The sequence below is a fragment of the Nelumbo lutea genome, chromosome 6 (genome assembly GCF_056320005.1).
Source record: "Nelumbo lutea isolate HS-2025 chromosome 6, American lotus-T2T, whole genome shotgun sequence".
NCBI lineage: Eukaryota > Viridiplantae > Streptophyta > Magnoliopsida > Proteales > Nelumbonaceae > Nelumbo > Nelumbo lutea.
In genome coordinates, this window is record NC_142689.1 from 72,509,137 (window position 1) to 72,528,258 (window position 19,122).

Sequence of the window (19,122 nt, forward strand, 5' to 3'; positions counted from 1 at the left end):
TTGTAAATAATAAATACATTTTTATTTAATGCAAATTAAAATATTAATTAATAATTTATAAAAATTTTAAGATACATTTCTCATTCAAATTTATAAAATTTAAGTACTAAAATTATTATTCTATTATTAATATTTTTATTTGTATAAGTTTTTTGAGATTAAAAGCCTCTCTTTGATATGAATGCGGATTTGAGAAATTATTTACTCCATTAGTTTATTAAATATTAAATTTAAATAATATTATTTAATCTTTACTTGGAGTTGTTAAACATAAATATTTGTTATTTGTTAGGATTAGCATTAAATAAAGAAATATTTATCTCACTTTATAACAAAAACTAATGGTTGTCTTAATGGCATACGAACGTGTTTAACTCTGCGTACATGCGCACGGTTACTTGGTTTTCAAACCTTGTCAGTTGCAGATTTTTCAAATTAGACGTGCGAAAGTTTGAAAATGCCAATCACCCGTGTATCAGTCCATATCGACGCGTATATTCTAATATACGATATGGTCCAATACCGAGATTCTAGAACATTACCGAGATTCTAATACACAATATATGAAGAGAAATATTACAATAAAATATACCGAGATTTAGTATTTTATTTAAATACTATAATTTTTAGTATTTTATTTAAATAACAACTATTCTTTTTAATTTTTGGGAATACTTATAATTTAGTATTTTATTTAAATAACAACTATTTTTTAAATAGTAAATATGTTTTCATTTTTAACATATAGTTTTTTTACACATAATTGTAAAATAAAACAAATAAACCATTTAAGGTAGATAAAATAAATTATATTTAATTTTCAGTTTTTATTAAATCTTTTGGGAATATTAAATATTAAATTATTCGTTTCACTTTTTATAATTATGATTTTCTGTTTTCCATTAATTTTGTTGGAAAATTTTATTTGTTTAGCATTTTTATATAATTTTTTTTTTCAAATAATATCTATGTTTTATTTTTTAACATATAATTATGTATAAAATAAAATATATAAATCATCTAAGGTAGATGAGATATATTATTTTTATAATTTTAGTTTTATTAAATTTTTTAAAAAATTAAATCTTAAATTATTTATTTCAGTTTTCATAATTCTATTTCTTATTGTATTAAAAATGAAAAACAATCCAAAAGTGATAAATGTACAATTTTATCAAATTAGACATGTATACACTTCTGTATCTATCATACGGTATGATACAACCCGATACACATCCAAAGTATCTTATCTATACACATCGGATGGACGGCATCACATCCCACCACTTAAAGCCACAATCACCCAAACCAATCCCACCTGGGCTACGATTTAACTCGTGCATCCCCATAGAGGATTCAAGATGCCAAGTCGGACGTGTCAGTTAATCGGCAGCCAAAATGGCATCTCCACCACTTAAAACAAGAGGTTAGAACCTTAGCGGTCCATCAATCTTTATAAACTTGCCAAAACAAATAATTAAAAAATGAATTCTAAAATAGGATTTCTGCTGCTCCTCACACCGTACATCTCCTGTTATACTTGTTCGCTTTGGTCGGGATTCTTCCCAATGCAAACCTCAATTTTCATCTCGGCAAAACCAAAACCCTTCTCGCCCCCAATTAGCGTGAAGTCTCAGCACACTCCGACAACGTTGGGCCAACCGCTACATAGTGCTGTTCCCATGGCTGCTCCTAAATGGGCTCAGAAGACGATCACTCTTCCCCCACAAAGACGAGGTTGTCATCTCATCACCCCAAAGGTTCAATCTCTCTCCCTCTCTCTCTCTCTCTCTCTCTCTCTCTCTCTCTCTCCATTTCTTTGTCCATGGTGGTTTGTAGTTGTCATTATTTCACTGACTGCTTTGGTGCGGAAAGGCTGCGAAACAGGAAACCTTGTTTTTTTTTCCTAATATTCTATTGAATATGCGGGGAAATTATAAGTTAGCTTGTTGTTATTCGGGTTCTATTAGTTTTCTCCTAAATTTAGTTTTATGAAATGTCTGTATTCTGCGATTGGTTGGTGATGATGATGAAACGGGCAGTTTTTTTTTTTTTTTTTTGTAATTCCTAATTTCATTGCCTGTTCCTAACTAGTATGACCGAAGATTTAAAAGATATGCAATTAACACGCGCACACACACACATAAAGGATTTCAAAGATCTGGACCTACTTGAATAGTGAATGCATCCACTTATGTAACAATAGAATAATTGAAGCCCAAAGACAAACAAACAAGATAGAAAGAGGGTTCTCTAACTGAAATCAGAGAACTCACGAGTCAGCTGAATGTTGAGGCGAGATAGTATTTCAAGAGAATTAAGTTTTTTTTTTTGGATAAATAAGAGAATTAAGTTCCATGGCATACTTGCTCGTAGAACTAGGGGTTGTGTGTTCTTCTATCAATCTATCATCTATTTATGTATCCAACTGTTTACCTGTCCATTCTTGATTTTATTTATTATTATTTTTTTTTGTCTTGGTCAAGGATTGATCTATTGTGTCTATATCATGTGCAAATTTATACAACCCATCATGCATATCCTTTTTGACTTCTAACATAATGCAGTTCTTCTCGAAGAACAAAAAGGGGTTAGGATGAACTCATTTTTGATGCATGTCTGGTTACTGGGCTTGAAACCAAATCTGCCTCCTCTGGCACATGATTGGAAGTGTATCAGGTTGTAGATGATCAGTATCCAGGGTGCAGTGTAAAACCTCCTAAGTCTGTCCTCACAAGTGTCGGGATCAAAAGAGAAGTTTTTATCCTAGTTTTAGGGCAAAACAACCAACAGTTTGAAAGAACCATTTTGATAGATATTGTTTGATTTGTACAGGCAAATCTTAAGCGGTTCTATTACTACCTTTGTTCTCCCTCTTTACTCCTATTTGCAAATTCATCTTCTATTTTTGGGACTGCAACCAGACCTATATTTTATTTATATTGCTACACAAGTTTTAGCAACTTTGCTGTGCCAGCTCTTTATCCCCTCTCTCTTCTTTTTTTTTGATCAGCAATAATGATTAATTTATTAAGTGAATATATGTGGAATTAGTACAATTTGATGATCAGAGTGTCATCCCCCAAAAACATAACCAGTATTACGAAGAAACCCAGTACAAATGCTGCCCATTTGCACTCCCCAAAAAATAATGTGTCTGCTAACCCATTTGCACACCTTTTGATCCACCTGAAATCAGCATTTATATCCTTTGCTATTCTTTCCACTTCCCTGAAAATATGTTTAAGAGTCCATGGAATATATCTGTTACATTTTTCTCAAGAGATAACTACTTTTGAATCCCCTTCTACCTCCACCTGCCAAAAACCTAATTGATTTGCCAACCGGAGTCTTTACAGCAAAGCCAATAACTCAGCCTTCACTGAATTTGTAATGCTAGCTGACCCTGAGTATAGACTATAGAGCCAATATCTTACTCTCCAAGTTTTTGATTGCTCGACCTATTCCTGCCATTCCCAGTTTCCCAAAGAGCTTCCATCAAAGTTCAGTTTTACTTTGCTAACCTCTAGTGGTTTCACTTTACTCTTATTTTTCCTTTTTCTCTAGAGGACTGTTCTATCTCCTTCCATGTCCTTAGAATGTTAGTAACTTAGAAAAGGTGAAAGCTGTCTAATGTCTTTTTCCACAAGGGAACTTTGATTTTTATACTGTCTATTACCTCCTCCAAAGTCCTATTCTTTCCAGCAAAATTTCTATTATTCCTTTCCTCCCACACCATCCAAGCAATTGCTGCCTTAGTATCTCTCTTCATTATTATTCTTCCTCTCTTCTTTTGTTGCCTCAAGAAGTTTGGATTGAATGTCCGTCACCTCTTGGGGAGGGTCCTTACCTGCAGCCAAAGAGAGAATAGAAAAACTCCTGAATACAAAATACAAAGGAATACCAAATATTTTCATGCTTTGGCCAATGGGAAACGGAGACAAAATTTTGTGACCAAATTAGAAATTGATGGAGAAATCTTCTCCTCTCAAGAAGAGATAGAAAGGATTTTTGTGGATCACTTCAAATCAAGGATGAGAGGACCTCTAAACATTAGAGAGAGGCTAGAAAGATTAGAGTGGCCAAGGCTAGACGAGAGCATTTCAGGTTGGCTGGAAAGGAACTTTGAAGAAGAAGAAATCAAACAAGCGATGTTCTTTATGGATAGATCAAAGGCACCAGGTCTAGATGGTTTCACCATGGCCTTTTACCAAGATTATTGGAGAACAATTAAGGAGGATCTGGTTGAGGTTTTCAAGGAGTTTGAAGAGAGACATGTGATTAACCCTAGAATAAATGCCACTTTTTAGCCCTCATTCCGAAAAAGATTGATGCTAAACACCCAAAAGACTACATGTCCATTAGTTTGGTGATGAGCATCTATAAAATCTTAGCAAAGGTGCTATTCTTAAGGATCAAAGTGGTATTACCATCTATCATTAGTCAAGCTCAAGGAGCCTTCATACAAGGTAGGTAGATAACTGATCAAATCCTAATAGCAAGTGAGTGTGTAGAGGATATAGGAAATTAGGGGTTTCAGGCTTTGTTTGCAAGTTAGACCTTGAGAAGGCATATGATATGGTGGACTGGAGTTTCCTCTCGGAGATACTTAGAACTTGTGGGTTTGGGGAGAGATGGTGTTTATGGATGATTGGTTGCCTCACTTCGGTTCATTACTCTGTGCTAGTGAATGGAGTGGTAAAGGACTTCTTTCAGCCTGCAAAGGGTTGAGACAAGGTGATCCTCTTTCTCCTTTTCTTTTTACTTTGGTGGCAGGTGTATTGAGTAGATTAATATCAAAAGCAGATAGGGAGGGGGTAATAGGTGGTTGTAAGATTGGAAGGAATAACGTCTCCGTAACTCATCTCCAGTTTGCAGATGATATTATTATTTTTTGTGAGGGAAGCGAGCCAAGAAGAGTGGGAAATCTTAAGGATATAATTTTATACTTTGAGAGAGTTTCCAGTCTAAAGATCAACTTTGAAAAAAGTTTTGTAGTAGGGGTCAATCTGGATGACAATGAAGTTGAGTCTATTGCTAACTATTCAAACTGTTCTATTTCCTCTTGGCCCTTGACTTATTTGGGTTTACCCTTGGGTGGGAATCCTAGAGAAAGCAAATTTTGGTACCCAGTGGTGGAGAAATTTGAAAGAAAGTTGCCAATTTACTAGTCTATTATCTCTTTGTGTTTAGGATCCCCCATAGGGAGGCTAGGAAATTAGAAAAAATGATGAGAGATTTTCTTTGGGAACTAGGGGAGGAGAAAAAGGATCACTTAGTTAATCGGGAGACAGGAGTAAAGAGGCAGGGGGTCTGGGATTAGGGAATTTGGTCTTAAAAAATGAAGCTTTATTGGGAAAGTGGCAATGGAGATGGCCTCTGGAAAGAGAAAGTTTGTGGCACAGGGTTGTGCTTAGTATTCATGGCTATTCTGTCTCTGGTTGGGATGTTGGGATATCTCATCGGGCTATCAAAACAACACCGTGGAAGGCAATACATGGCATCCTCCCCAAGTTCCTTCAATTCGTAAGGTATGCTACTTGTTCTGAAAATTTGGTTCTTTTCTGGGAAGACACTTGGGTGGGAAATCAACCTCTAAAAGACCTATTTCCTTCTCTGTATGCCCTTTCCCTTTATAAAAAGGAGGTTATCCCTGTCATTTTCCCCCTCTGGTTTTACCTTTATCCTTGAATTGGGACTTTGGTTTTCGTAAGGGCTTAAGGGAGGAGGAGCTTGCTTGTGATACTCAACTTCTATCCATTCTAGAGAGTGTTTGTTTGGACTCCTCCTCTCTTGATAAAAGGGTGTGGACTCCTATCCCAAAAGGGTCTTTCACTTGTGCATCGTTCTTCAAATCCTTTTGTTTGATCACCTCTTTTGAGCCTTTCCCAGTGAAAGAAGTTTGGACAAAGCCTATGCCACCCATAATTGTTGTTTTTGCTGGGAAGTGTACCTTGGTAAGATCAATACTTTGGAGAACTTACAAAAGAAAAAGCCTTTTATTTGTTTGTCCCCAAACTAGTGTGTATTGTGCAATTTTCATAGTGAGGACTGTTACCACTTACTGGTTTCTTGCTCCTTTGTTGTAGCTCTTTGGGAATGGATGTTTGTTTTGTTTAGATGTAGGTGGAATCACCCAATAGAGGTAAAATCATTATTCGCACCAACTACCTTTGTTTGCCTAACAAAAAGGAGGAGTATGTGGAGATGTTTCAAAGCATCCACCTTATGGACAATCTGGGAAGAAAGATATGCTAGAATTTTCCAAGATAAAGAGAGGTCCTTCACAGAAGTGAAGGAATGTATCTTAACCATGACTATCCATTGGTTGAAATCCTTGGCTTCTTTCAACTCTTTTTCATTTGATGACATCTGGAGAAATTGGGCCACAGTTGCACACACTCCGGTTAGGAAAACCAGAGCCATTATAAGTGAAGGAATGTATCTTAACCATGACTATCCATTGGTTGAAATCCTTGGCTTCTTTCAACTCTTTTTCATTTGATGACATCTGGAGAAATTGGGCCACAGTTGCACACACTCCGGTTAGGAAAACCAGAGCCATTATAGTTTGGGTAACTCCCCTAGAAGGTTTTTTTAAATTAAATTTTGACGGAAGCAGCCAGGGTAACCCAAGACTATCTGGCATTGAAGGAGTATTGAGGAATGAAAATGGCAACATCATATCCTTATTCTCAGGCCCGATAGGGATAGGGGACTCTACAAGAGCTGAGATATTGACTGCAGTACAAGGAATTCAGATTGCTAATCAAGTAGGAGTGGGGAACCTATTGGTTGAAGGGGATTCTAAGGTGATTGTGAGCTGGTTGTCAAATCCAGATTCGGTTGTTTGGAGTTATAGGGATCTCATAAAAAGAAGCTAAATGTTCAACAAGGCACATAGTGTGTAGATATCAGTGGGTGGGTAGGGAGGCAAATGCTTTGGCTGATCATCTTGCTAAGCAGGAGGTTACTAGGGACCATTTATTCTGGGCAGCAATGTAATTTTTTTCTGATCTTTTGTAACGGTTAGGGGAGGCTGCATCTCATGCCTATCCAAGGGATTCTTGTAAAATCTTATTCCTATTGTTTAATGAAATCATTTTCAATTATCAAAAAACAAAAAAATAATACAAAGGAATAAGAGATTAATAAATGGGAGAGGGTCTCTCCACTACCCCTACATAAGAAGCACATATGAGGAGAGAGGCAAGAGGAAGGCCTCCTTTGCATGCCCGTCACCTCCTCTGCTGCATATCACATGTATTTCCTTCATCTTCTTCATTTTCTTTTTTTTTTTATCAGTAAATATGTGTTTTATTAAAATTCAGATTGTAATCATTTTATACAATTTGATGATGGGACTGTTGATCCCTTTTCCTCACTCTATTCATCCCTCATTATAGTGTAGCCCAAAATAATTGTTGTCTCAATGCCCTTTGTTTTGCTAATCCATCAGCTAGCCCATTTGCACTTCTTCGGACCCATTTAAATTCAGCCTCGACCTCCTTGGCAATCTTCGCCACTTCCCTAATCACATGTTTAAACGCCCATGGGGTGTGGCTGCTATTTGTTGCCCGTGAAATTACTACTTTAACCCTTGTAGTAATGCCAATAGTTCAGCCTTCAGCGAGTTTCCATTGCCAATCGGCCCTGAGAACATACCCAATATCCTCCTGTCAGGGTTTCTTAATATTCCTCCTATTCCTGAGATGCCTGGATTTCCATATGAGCATCCATCAAAGTTCAGCTTTACTTTATTGCCTTCAGGTGGTTTCCACTCCGGCCTTACTTTATCTCTTACTCTCGAAGATTGTGCTACTTCGGACCATGTTCTTAGAATATCTGTGGCTAATAAGACTTGAAAGCATTCCAAGAGTTTTACCCAATGGGCTACTTTCACCTTGATATTATCAATCACTTCCTCTACTGTTCTACTTTTATCCAAGAAAATTGTGTTGTTTCTCTCTTTCCATATTACCCAACAAGTTGCTGCCTTTGTTGCTTTCCACATTACCATCCCTCTTTTCTTTCTCTGTCTCAAGAAATCATGGTTGAAAAGTCTTGTCACATCTTGAGGGGGAGCCCACCTGCAGCCAAAAAGAGTACAAAAGAAATCCCAAATTCGGTGCACAAAAGAACAGGATATCATTAAATGAGAAAGGGTCTCACCACTTTCCTTACACAGTGAACACACATGAGGAGAAAGGCACATGTATGGTCTTCTTTTCTGCAGCATATCACAAGTGTTTACCTTACCAAGGAATACTTCTTCTTTGAAGAAGATGTATGGCCTTCATCTTCTTCATTTTCTTGTTTGTCTCTTATATTCTCTCTTTCCCATAGATCTTTAATAAGGTAGTAAATAATTGATTGAAGAAAAGAAAATTTTACTCTCTTTTTCTGCTAGTTTTTTTATAAAATATTTTTTGAGGACTAAAGTTGTTTCATTGGAGAAAGGCTATGCTGCTTTGGAAAACCTATACTAAAAAACAAAGAACAAGTTGGAAAAGGGTTAGGTCATGCAAAGGCCTTTGGTTGGGAGGCAATCCTCATTGATAAAGATTTCCTAGGCTTTATTCTCTGTTAACCCAGAAGAGGTTCATGTCTTCATGATTATTGCCCAATTCTCTCTCTTTATTTTATTAGTGATGTGTCAAGCAACTCATTCTCTTATTCTCTGGAATAGGTGCCCATTTGAAAGGGTTTTCATGCAGTGGCTTCTGGTGTTGCAAGGCGGACCCTAAATGGAAAATCTATAAGCTATCTTTGGTGAAAACATGGAAAGCCAAAATATGCTTTAATAAAGCTAATAAATCAACTTTCCAATGAAGCTGGTTTTAGTAGCTTCATCCAAGAGACTCAATCAACACAGCTCAATCATAGCTGAAGCACTGGGCTCTTGGACTTTCTTGGAACATGAGAGACCATGAAAGAGATTGCATTGATCCTTTCTTGACCTTCTAAAACATATATTAATTTGGAGGATGGTATAGTCATCTGTTGGTGCTTGATCTGAAAAGATGTTTTTTTTTTTAATGAATGAAGATAATTTATTAATCCAGAAAATTAAGGCAATACAGGAAACCCATGAAGAGGCACAAGCTGTTACCTCTTCTAACAGAGTATTACATCAAGTTAAAAACAGGAATAAACAGAAATAAAATTACAGAGCTGCCCAAAATAAATGTTCCCTTGAAGCCATTGCTTAGCTAACCCATCCGCTGAGGTATTTGCTGATCTTCCCACCCAAAGAGAGGTAACAGTCATTTATCAAAAAAAAAAGGGAGGTAATAGTCATGTTTCTTGTGAGCTAGTTGACTTTTCTCAATAAGTCTCTGTGTCGCCACATAGCTGAAGCTGGACCTGTCAGCCATCCCACAACAATTTTGGAGTCTTCTTCAACTACCAAATGCTGACCTCCTAATTGTTCTGCAATCTGAATACCTTGTACAACTGCTAAAATCTCAGCTCTATTGGAGTCTCCTATTCCCATGGGGCCTGAAAACATGGCTAAGATGTTGCTCTCCTTATCTCTCAGCACCCCTCCTATCCCCGATGAGCCTAGGTTTCCTTGGCTTCCATCAAAGTTCAGCTTTGCCCATCCTTCAGGTGGAGGCATCCACACTGCAGATTCCCTGTCCTTTCTCGTATGGCTATTAGCTACCGCTATCCAGTTTCTCCAAATATCATCAAAGGAAAATGTATGAAAGAAGTCCATAGTTCTTAACCAATGAATGGCCCTAGTCAAGATACAATCCTCAACAGCCTGAATGCTTCTTTCCTTTTCCTTGAATACCCTTGCATTCCTTTTTTCCCAGATTGTCCACAAGACGGCTGCTCTAATACATCTCCACATCATTTTTCCTTTTTTTGTGGGCCACACAAAAAAAGAAGGATAGAACAACTGACTTAAGTCTGTGGACAGATTCCACTTGCACCCAAACAAAGAAAAATCCAACTCCAAATAACACTAGAAAAAGGAACAAGATACAAGTAAGTGGGAGCAATCCTCACCACTAGCCCTACGAAGTACACACCAGTTAGGGGACAAACATATGAAAAGCCTTTTCTTCTGCAAGCAGTCCAAGGTATTAATCTTTCTATAAAACACCTCCTAGCAGAAAATAATAATTTTAGGTGGAACAGGTCTAGACCATATTTCCTTGGTCGGAAAACCCAACTGTCCCAGGGAAGAGCAAAGGGACTTAAAAACGGAAGCACAAGTGAAGTAACCTTTTGGATGAGGGGACCATAATCTCACATCCAAACTAAGAGGGTCATCTGAAAAGTTGTTGTTAATGGTATTGATTTGACTATAGTATGATTAAGAAATCAAGGATATGCTACTAATGAGTATTGACTGTAGATAGATAGATAGATAGATTGGTACACAAGTCGACGACACACAAGCAACCTCTAGACCTTAAATGCATGGACACTCTCATTTATCCTAACCTAAAATAGAACAAAATTGTTAATGATTAACCAGTGTTTTAAAGGGCTGGAAGGCATAGGCACCCCCAAAATGCCCTGAGGCGTGTATGCCAGAGGCATTGATACCTTTGAGAGGTATGCTTCATACACCTTTTTCATGCACACGCCTCATGTGCCTCACACACACATCATACAAAAGACAGAAAAAAGGAAAAAAAGAAAGAAAAAAGAAAAGAAAGGGAAGGGAAAACAAAATAAAAAAAAGAGAAAAGAAAGAAAAGGGAAGGGAAGGAAAGATTTTATTAAAAACAAAGAAAAATGAGATTTCCTCTTCTTTGTCCTCCCCCTCCTCTTAAGGAGAGGCTTATGCCTCCTTGTGTTTGGGAGGCTTACACCTCTTACATTTTGAACTATGCCTCATGCCTCCAGGTAGTGGAACGCCTTGCATCACATCTCTGTGTTTTAAAAAATTGTGATTAACATTATATTTAATCTTTGGAAGCTGAAAAAGAAAGCTGTGAAAAAGCAATATGTTTAATTAACCGGTGCCTTTTGAATTACTGTATGAGATTGCATAATTTCATAAGGAAAAAGGTTTCACAATCGGCTCAAAATTAGGCTTATTCTCTAGATGACTTGCTTCTATCATGAAGAAATACATTATGTTGACAGTCTATTGGCTAAAGAACCATCTTCATTGGTCACGAATTCTAGTAATATGGGATATCGATTGGTATCCTTATTGAATAATATGATATATTGATTCTTATCCATGGTGTTTACTTGGTTAATATGGCTATTGGTTTATTATATCAGCTCCCAACTTAAGAAAAAAATCTAATACAAATTATCAGTGACCCAAGCTGACCAGTTTTAAGGAGTTATGCTGCAGATAGCTATTTGTTCTGAATGCTATGTTTGAAAATCCTTTACCTTAAGATGGATAATACATCAGGTCTCATAGCCAATCCCATAACATTTAACAAACATGGTTGGGTGTACCATTTTTAAAATTTAAATAGTGACAAATAAGGTGACCATTTAAAACAAGGGCTACAACCACACACAAATGATGTTGCAATATACATTATCTACTTTTAGATATTGCCTTGGAGCCTAGCTGTTATGTGTAGTTTTCTGCCATTTAATTGGTATAAATAGAAAAAAGTAAATAATAAATCAGTTGCACTTTTTCTTGATTAGGAGATAATAATGAATACTTAAACTTACTTGCCTTAGGTTCCTCATCATATATCTAGTTTATGGTAATTAAATAAAGTTACACATTAATGCCCTTTTTATAAATTTTTAAATGTTATATAAAAATTCTAGATATTTCCTGATGTTTTCAATGTTTCCAATAATTTTTACAATGCTTCAAAACAAATTTCCATTTAGTTGTAGTTAACCTAAACTAAAATCTCCGAACTTCACATCGAGTTCCCTCAAATCGTCTATGAAACTGTGCAATTGTAGATTGTATTTCCATCATTCCATGTTGTATTCTCCTCTCTTAATAACTTCTTTGTTATCAGTTCCTTCCTGATTCTTCAACTTGGTCTTTTTTTGGCAGTTAGTTTTATGTTTCATATATGCAGTGTTAGAAGTTACTCTCACTCTTTAAAACTTGTTCAATAAAAGCTTTTCATTATCTCTCAAACAGATACTGAAGGAAATTGATAAGGATTTGTCTGGATTCAAGTGTGGCCTCGCACATTTTTTCTGTAAGTGATTAAACCTCATTATATATCATTAACCTATCCATCCTGGGGACCTATTTTATTAAATCAAAAACAATTTATTTTTTTGCTTCCAGTGCAACATACAAGTGCCTCCCTCACGCTAAATGAGAACTACGATTCAGATGTTCGAGATGACACTGAGACATTCCTCAACAGGATAGTTCCAGAGGTTGCTATTTTTCTTTTTTATTTTGTACATTTGTGTTAACTTTGGTTGCAAAAGGTTTAATTTGGTGTTTTGATATGCGACTTTCAGGGGAGGTCAGCACCTTGGAAACATACTTTAGAAGGTTAGTATAGGAAGTCTGTGGCTTGAATTCTCTTTTCTCCACAGTTTCTGGTTAAAAACTTAAAATTGCTCCATGGGTTGTGTTTGTTTTAATATGTTGGAAAGTAGAAGATTGACTCTCTGATTGATTCTCCATAATTTTAGGTCCATCGGTTTAGGAAACTTAATTTCCTAGAATCATGGGATATTAATTGGAGAATCCCACTGATATAGGAATTAGTTTTTTAGGAAAAGTTAGTTTCCTATTTTATCACCCTGTAAATTAGCTCTGTAATTCTATATAAAGTTGTGTATATGCTCCTTCCAAGATAATACAATCAATTCATTTTTTCTCTCAAATTTTCACATGGTATCAAAGCTGGTCACGACTTAATCCACTCATAGTATCTCTTTGGTCATCTCTGCTGTTGGTTCAAGAACTCTCTAACAGTATTTGGGAGGTTCTTGCGTGTCCTTGATTCTTCTTCGAGATCGGCTACAGATTTGAACTCTACATTTTTGCTTCTTCTGGACTGCTACGCCATCGGATTCATCCTTTTTTCTTGGATCTCTTTGTAGAGACATCAGATCAGTCTGAAATCTTAGATCTGGTTTTGCCTAGAGCAGATTTACTGAATCCCTTTGGTTTGGTTTGGATCAGTTTTGATTTTGAGTGGTTTCGATCCATTCTTTAGTTTGGTGGAGCATTACAATTACCTTTTTTTACATTGGCTGAAAGATTCTTTAGGCCTTCATCGCCAACCCTTACTAAGTTTTTCAGACCTTCATTGTCTGTTTTTTCTCTCTTTCTTGAAGCCCGCCCAATATGTCAGAAACCACTGTATCAAATACCACTGCACAATCGGAAGAAGTTTCCTCACATCAAGCATCTGGCGACCTGCAAAACATTTAGGCAGCATATAGGTTGAACGGGAAAAATTATTTGAAGTGGTCTCCGTTTGTTCGAACATATTTAAAGGGAAAAGGAAAGCTTATCCATCTCTTAGGGACGGGACCGAAGGAAGGAGATCCAAGATTTGATGCATGGGACGAAGCTGACTCCATGATCATGTCATGGTTATGGAATTCAATGAACCCTGAAATCAGCGACACGTGTATGTTTTTATCCACGGCTAAAGAGATCTGGGATGCTGTCTGACAAACATATTCAAAAGCACGTGATGCAACACAAATGTACGAAATCAAAGTCAAGACTGGAGCAACTAAACAGGGCAGCAAGACAGTTACCGAGTATGCAAATTTACTGTAGAACCTGTGGCAAGAACTCGATCATTATCAGTGCATTGAGACTAAATGTGCAGCGGATGCAGCAATCCTAAAGAGTTTTATCGAAAAAGATCGTGTTTATGACTTTCTTGCAGGACTCAACGCAGAATTTGATTAAGTTAGGGTCTAGATTCTCGGCAAAGAAGAGGTACCATCTCTAAATGAGACTATTTCTCTGATTCGTGCTGAAGAAAGCCGTAGGGGGGTTATGCTTGAACCCCAAGTACTAGAAGGTTCAGCCATGACTACAAGGATGGAACAACCAAAAATACTGGAAGGAGTGAAAGACAGATTTGTCCTCTGCACGGGACAACAAGGAGTCTCTTTGGTGTACCTATTGCAAGAAACCAAGGCACACCAAAGAGAAGTGTTGGAAGTTGAATGGTAAACCATCGAATAGGGAATGGGGCTATAGAGGAGGACAACAGAAGAGTCGAAGTCAAGCTAACTTCACCACAAATCAACCGAGCCAAGAAAAGCCTCCAGACAAGACCGAGTTTAATAAGGAGGAGATCGAAAAGTTAAGGGGGCTTCTGGGATCGTTGGAGAAACCTAGTGGTACAGGCTCTCTTGCAATCTCAGGTAAGTTTTCTATTCCTCATGGAATAAATGTCTCAGATGAACCTAATAGGGATTTATGGGTTGACTCAGGAGCCACAGATCACATGGCTCACTCCTCACTACATTTTAGCACTTATACCCCCTGCCCAAGCAATCGAAAAATAGCCATTGCAGACGGTTCCCTTACTACCATAACTGGCCTTGGGGTTATCCATATTAATCCATCACTTACACTAAAAAGTGTCCATGTTCCAAAATTGTCCACTAACCTGATATCCATCAAATAACTCACCCATGACATGAACTGTAATGTGCTTTTCTATCCTTCTTACTGTATATTTCAGGACCAGGATTCGGGGAAGAGGATTGGACTTGCTAAGGAGAAGAATGGACTCTACTATCTTGAAGAATCATGCAAATCAAATATTGTCCAGTATAAGTTATCTCTGTCATTCCTTTCATCATCCAACAAAGACACCATTTGGCTTCATGACTTTAGACTAGGACATCCATCTTTTGGAATTTTGAAAACTATGTTTCCCTCCTTGTTTAAAGGATTGAGTGTTGAATATTTTCATTGTGATGTGTGTGAATTTGCAAAACACAAGCGTGTGCCCTTTCCAATCAGTAACAAGAGAAGTTTAGTCCTGATGGAGCGCGATCCGGCTGGTCTTAGCTGTCCGCTGCCTTGCTTCCGAACGGGGTAGCAGGGAACCTGAAACGGAGGAGATGGGAAAGCTCCGGGGGGAACCCGGTGTAGAGGCTCCGAAGCTCAAGTTAGAATCCTTCAAAAGCAAGGTAATACCAGATAGCGCAAAGTTTGCATACCTCCGTTGTTGGGGGGCAGGGGGCTCTTATAGTCACTTCGTGTACTCGTCCCGAGGCCCTTGTCAGATCGGGTATGATTACCCTTGTGCTTGTCAATTCGGCCGTCATCCTTTCTGCTGAGACAGAACCGTCACTGCCTAACCGTCTAACTGGAGATGGCGGTGTCAGTGGCGGTGGCAGGTGGCCGTTTAGAGTGCTGCTGCCAAACGTCAGATCCCAAGTCAGTCAGGCGTGGCGCCCTCGGGCACGGACTTCCCTAGTGTCAGGCATGGTACGACTTGTTTGGCTTTGGTGCCCAAAAGGTGATGCGAAGTGCTGAGAGAGGCGGTCTTGAGCTCGGAGGTATCTATAGGGCAGGTTAGTTTCGGCGAGGTGTATCCCGAACTGTTACAAGGTGGGTCAGTTCTGCGAAGTGTATCCCGAGTTGTTACAAGGTGGGTCAGTTCGGCGAAGTGTATCCCGAGCTGTTACAAGGTGGTAGTTCGGCGAAGTCTATCCCGAGCTGTTACAAGGTGGCAGTTCGGCGAAGTCTATCCCGAGCTGTTACAAGGTGGCAGTTTGGCGAAGTCTATCCCGAGCTGTTACAAGGTGGCAGTTTCGGCGGTGTATCCCGGGCTGTTACAAGGTGGGTCAGTTCAGCGAAGTGTATCCCGAGCTGTTACAAGGGTCAGTTCGGCGAAGTGTGTCCCCTTGTTCCCGCCTAGGCTTGGCCCCTTTTGCCGAGCTGTTGTTTCTGCCACGTGTCACATAATAGAGAGGTCGGTCCAAATCTTCCTTCATCAATTGCCCCCCACTCCTTGCGCCGGGGGTCTTGCCATGGTGCGGGGAGTTTTCGCAAGGTAGCTGGTGGATTTGTCCCGTCCTTCGAACCTTCACTGTTCGAGACGCTTTTGCTAGGGTTCTTTCGGTTTCCGAGAAGGCTGGAAACGTGCTTACTCAAGAACGCTGGTGGTTGTGACCGCGCGTTTTAAATTTCAAACCAATTCGCGCCGCTGGGACGTGACAACGGGTCATTTCAAAAAGGCACGCCACTGCTGTACGTGCGCGGTCGACTGTCAGGGAGACGTGCGGCGTGTCAGTTTCGAAAAGACGCGTGTCGAAGCGACGTCGGTTTCAAAAAGACGCGCTGATGTTTCGCTTTTTTCGTAAAGACGTGCGCCAATCACGTCTCGACCTTAAGGGTTGTGCGGTCGGTAAGAACGTGGGCCGTCGGATCGTCTTCAGTCTGCACGGTCGATTCTTGGTTACTATAGCTATAAATAGTGGGGGACCCCGGTCGTTGTCACTTCTGCGGTTTGTCTACTGAGTTCGCGTCCAACCTTTTAGCTCGCGTCCAAGTCTTTTCCAGCTCGCGTCAAGGCTGGTTATACAGTTCACGGTTCTTTGGTTTTTCTTCAAACTTTCCGGTGAGTACTTTCTTGAATTCATCTTTTCCCCAATGTCTAACTTTGATAGCTTAGACGATTCTTCGAGTAGGGCCGATGTAGGTTCCACCAACCGAGCCGTGTCCCCAGACTGCCTCAGTGATCCTGAGGTGGAGTTTGAGGACTACGAACCAGTAGGTCGAGTCGCTTCGGGCAGTTTGGCGTCTACCTCCCGCTGAGGTCGGATGCTAGACCGGTTTGGCCCTTCGACCATGACGCCTGAGGGGCTTCAATCCATACTTCTGTCTTACAATCTTCCTGGGGGGTACACATTTTATTCCTTCGGGTAGCTTTCCTTGGGAACACAGTCCCGACGAGATCGTGATTTTTCGAGAGCAGCTTGTTGCAGGGTTGCGACTTCCTTTCCATCTCCTTCTCGTCGAAGTCATAAACCATTTCGGTGTCACCATTGGCCAGCTTCATCCGAACTCTATTCGGAACTTGGTGGGGACAATTTCCCTTTTTTGCGAGCAGAACTTTCCCTTAGACTTAGAGATATTCTCCTCTATCTTGATGCTCAAGAGACAGGCAGGTTCTCTTCCTGGGGGGAGACGGGCGTATTACCTTTCTCCTCGCCAGGGTTTCAAGCTTCTGCACGATCTTCCTAATAAGGTCCTGGCTTGGAAGCTGGACTACTTTGGCGTGCGAAGTGCACAAGGATGGCCCTTTCAGACCGGGTGGGGTGAGGCCACTCTCGATTTGGGCGTAACTCTTGATAAAGAGACGGTGAAGGGTCTCCGGCAATGGGCACGGCAAGGCTTAAAGTGCCACCACTACTTAACGGAGGCCAAGCTTATTGCAGCCGACTTGAGTTCGGGTAGGTTTCTGGCTATGCGGTTTCTTGCTTGCTTTGTTCTCTTTTTTTTTTTTTTTGATGTCGAACTCGTTTCTGTAGGTGTGATGGATGCGGAGAGAACTCGTGGGGTTCCAAGGTATGAAGAGGAGGAAGCGGGTCGCCAAGCGAACTCGTAACGAGCTGCCCCTGGATGAGGAGCCCCAAGCCCCAGACCATACGCCAGAGGATCTGCTCAGGGAGCCCGAAGTGACTCCACCGGTGCACGAGACTGCCGGGGCGCCTTACGCTGAAACCACTCATACGGGCGCTCCTGCGTACTCAAGTGCTCTTGCTCACTCCGGGTCTGCTCATACGCGGGCTGGGCCCTCAGGCTCGGGAGCTCAAGGGGAGTTTAGGAGCGTGTTGACGCCGAACTACGCTCTTCAGAAGAGTAGGGACGCTACTTTCCCCGAGGAGGTCGCGGCGTGGACCGATCTTCCCTTGAATGAGGTCGCTTGCCGCGCCGTAACACATGCCATGGTGGTAAGTTAGATTCTGTCTTCCTTTTTTATTCTGTTGCTTCTGCTGTCATTTTTGCTCACTTGTTTCTTTTGGTAGGTAAATTCTTCGATTCATGCCTTAGCGTTCCAAGTGGAGAGGTGCTCGCGACAGGCGCGAGCTGCTGAAGCTGCCGCTCATGCTGCTGAAGAAGCCTTCCGTGCTGCAGAGGCAAATACTCGGGCTGCTGAGGCGGCTGCTTATGCTGCTGAAGAGGCTGCTCGCGTCGCGGTGGCCAGATAGGCGAGGTCTCAGCGTGACGCCGAGGCCATGGGGGTAGTTGTCAAGCATATGGCGGACTTGAAGTTGGATTTGCAGCATCAAGTCGAGTATCTTCAGGAGGACATCAGGGAGAGAACACAGATTTTTTCCCAAGGCATTGAAGACGCCAAGAAGAAGGCAGTTGAAGACTACATTGCCTCCCCGCGTTTTGACGATATGATGGTGGACTCTTACAGGAGGGGGTTCAAGTTGAGCTGGTGGATGATCCGGAATACATACCCCGACCTCGATGTAAGTGCCATAACCACTTCGCGTATAACTTAAGAGATGGCCAATGCTGCCAATGGCGAGCTGGACTCTGAAGGAGAGGCAGGGCCTTTGGGTGTTGTTGAAGTGCCTTCCGATGGCGAAGAAGTGGCTCCGAGCATGTAAAATTTTCTTTTTTTTTTGCCAATGTACTGTTTCTTGCAATGGAGTGTTTTTCCCCTTGCTCATCTTCCCCGAGCTGTTTCTTTGCCGGGTTTTTAAATTTCCGTGGTCTTTTATGCCGCGAACTGATTTTTTGCCGAGCCGATAATGTGCTGTCTACGCCGAAGTTCCTCGGCTTGCCTTGTGGCACATAGGGCCTGATTTCGTCCACTTCGCTAGGTGGTTTATAGGTAGTATCGCCTCAAGTTCACGATGTTCCACGTTTGGGGTACTCGTTTGCCTTCCAAGGTTTCGAGTTCGTATGCGCCCCCGAGCGCTGTTTTTACTTTATAGGGCCCTTCCCAATTAGGTCCAAGCTTGCCGATGCCGGGTTCGGGCACCATAATCTTACGGAGGACCAGGTCGCCGACTCGGAAGCTTCATTGCTTTACTCTGCTATTGTAGTAGCGAGCTACCTGCTGCTGGTATGCCGCTGTACGGATGTGCGCGAGGTCCCTTACTTCGTCCAGTAGGTCGAGGTTGGTGCGTAACTCGTCTCCGTTCGTCCAATCATCGTATGTTTCTAATCGCAACGTTGGTATTTCGATTTCC

The 19,122-nt window shown here is 40.5% G+C and overlaps 1 protein-coding gene across 2 annotated transcripts in view; it reads left to right on the forward strand.

Annotated features, from left to right (window-relative positions):
* Positions 1-1,316: 1,316 nt before the first annotated feature.
* Positions 1,317-19,122, forward strand: part of LOC148849631 (secondary thiamine-phosphate synthase enzyme) — a 30,792-nt gene continuing 12,986 nt past the window's right edge. The window contains exons 1-4 of one of the 2 annotated variants that reach the window (XM_088950507.1): positions 1,317-1,760; positions 12,101-12,161; positions 12,254-12,348; positions 12,436-12,469. In XM_088950507.1, the coding sequence (XP_088806633.1) occupies positions 1,485-1,760; positions 12,101-12,161; positions 12,254-12,348; positions 12,436-12,469 (466 nt within the window). In that variant the 5' untranslated portion in view covers positions 1,317-1,484. The remainder of the gene's footprint in view (positions 1,761-12,100; positions 12,162-12,253; positions 12,349-12,435; positions 12,470-19,122) is intronic. The other variant, XM_088950506.1, reaches the window with a different exon arrangement.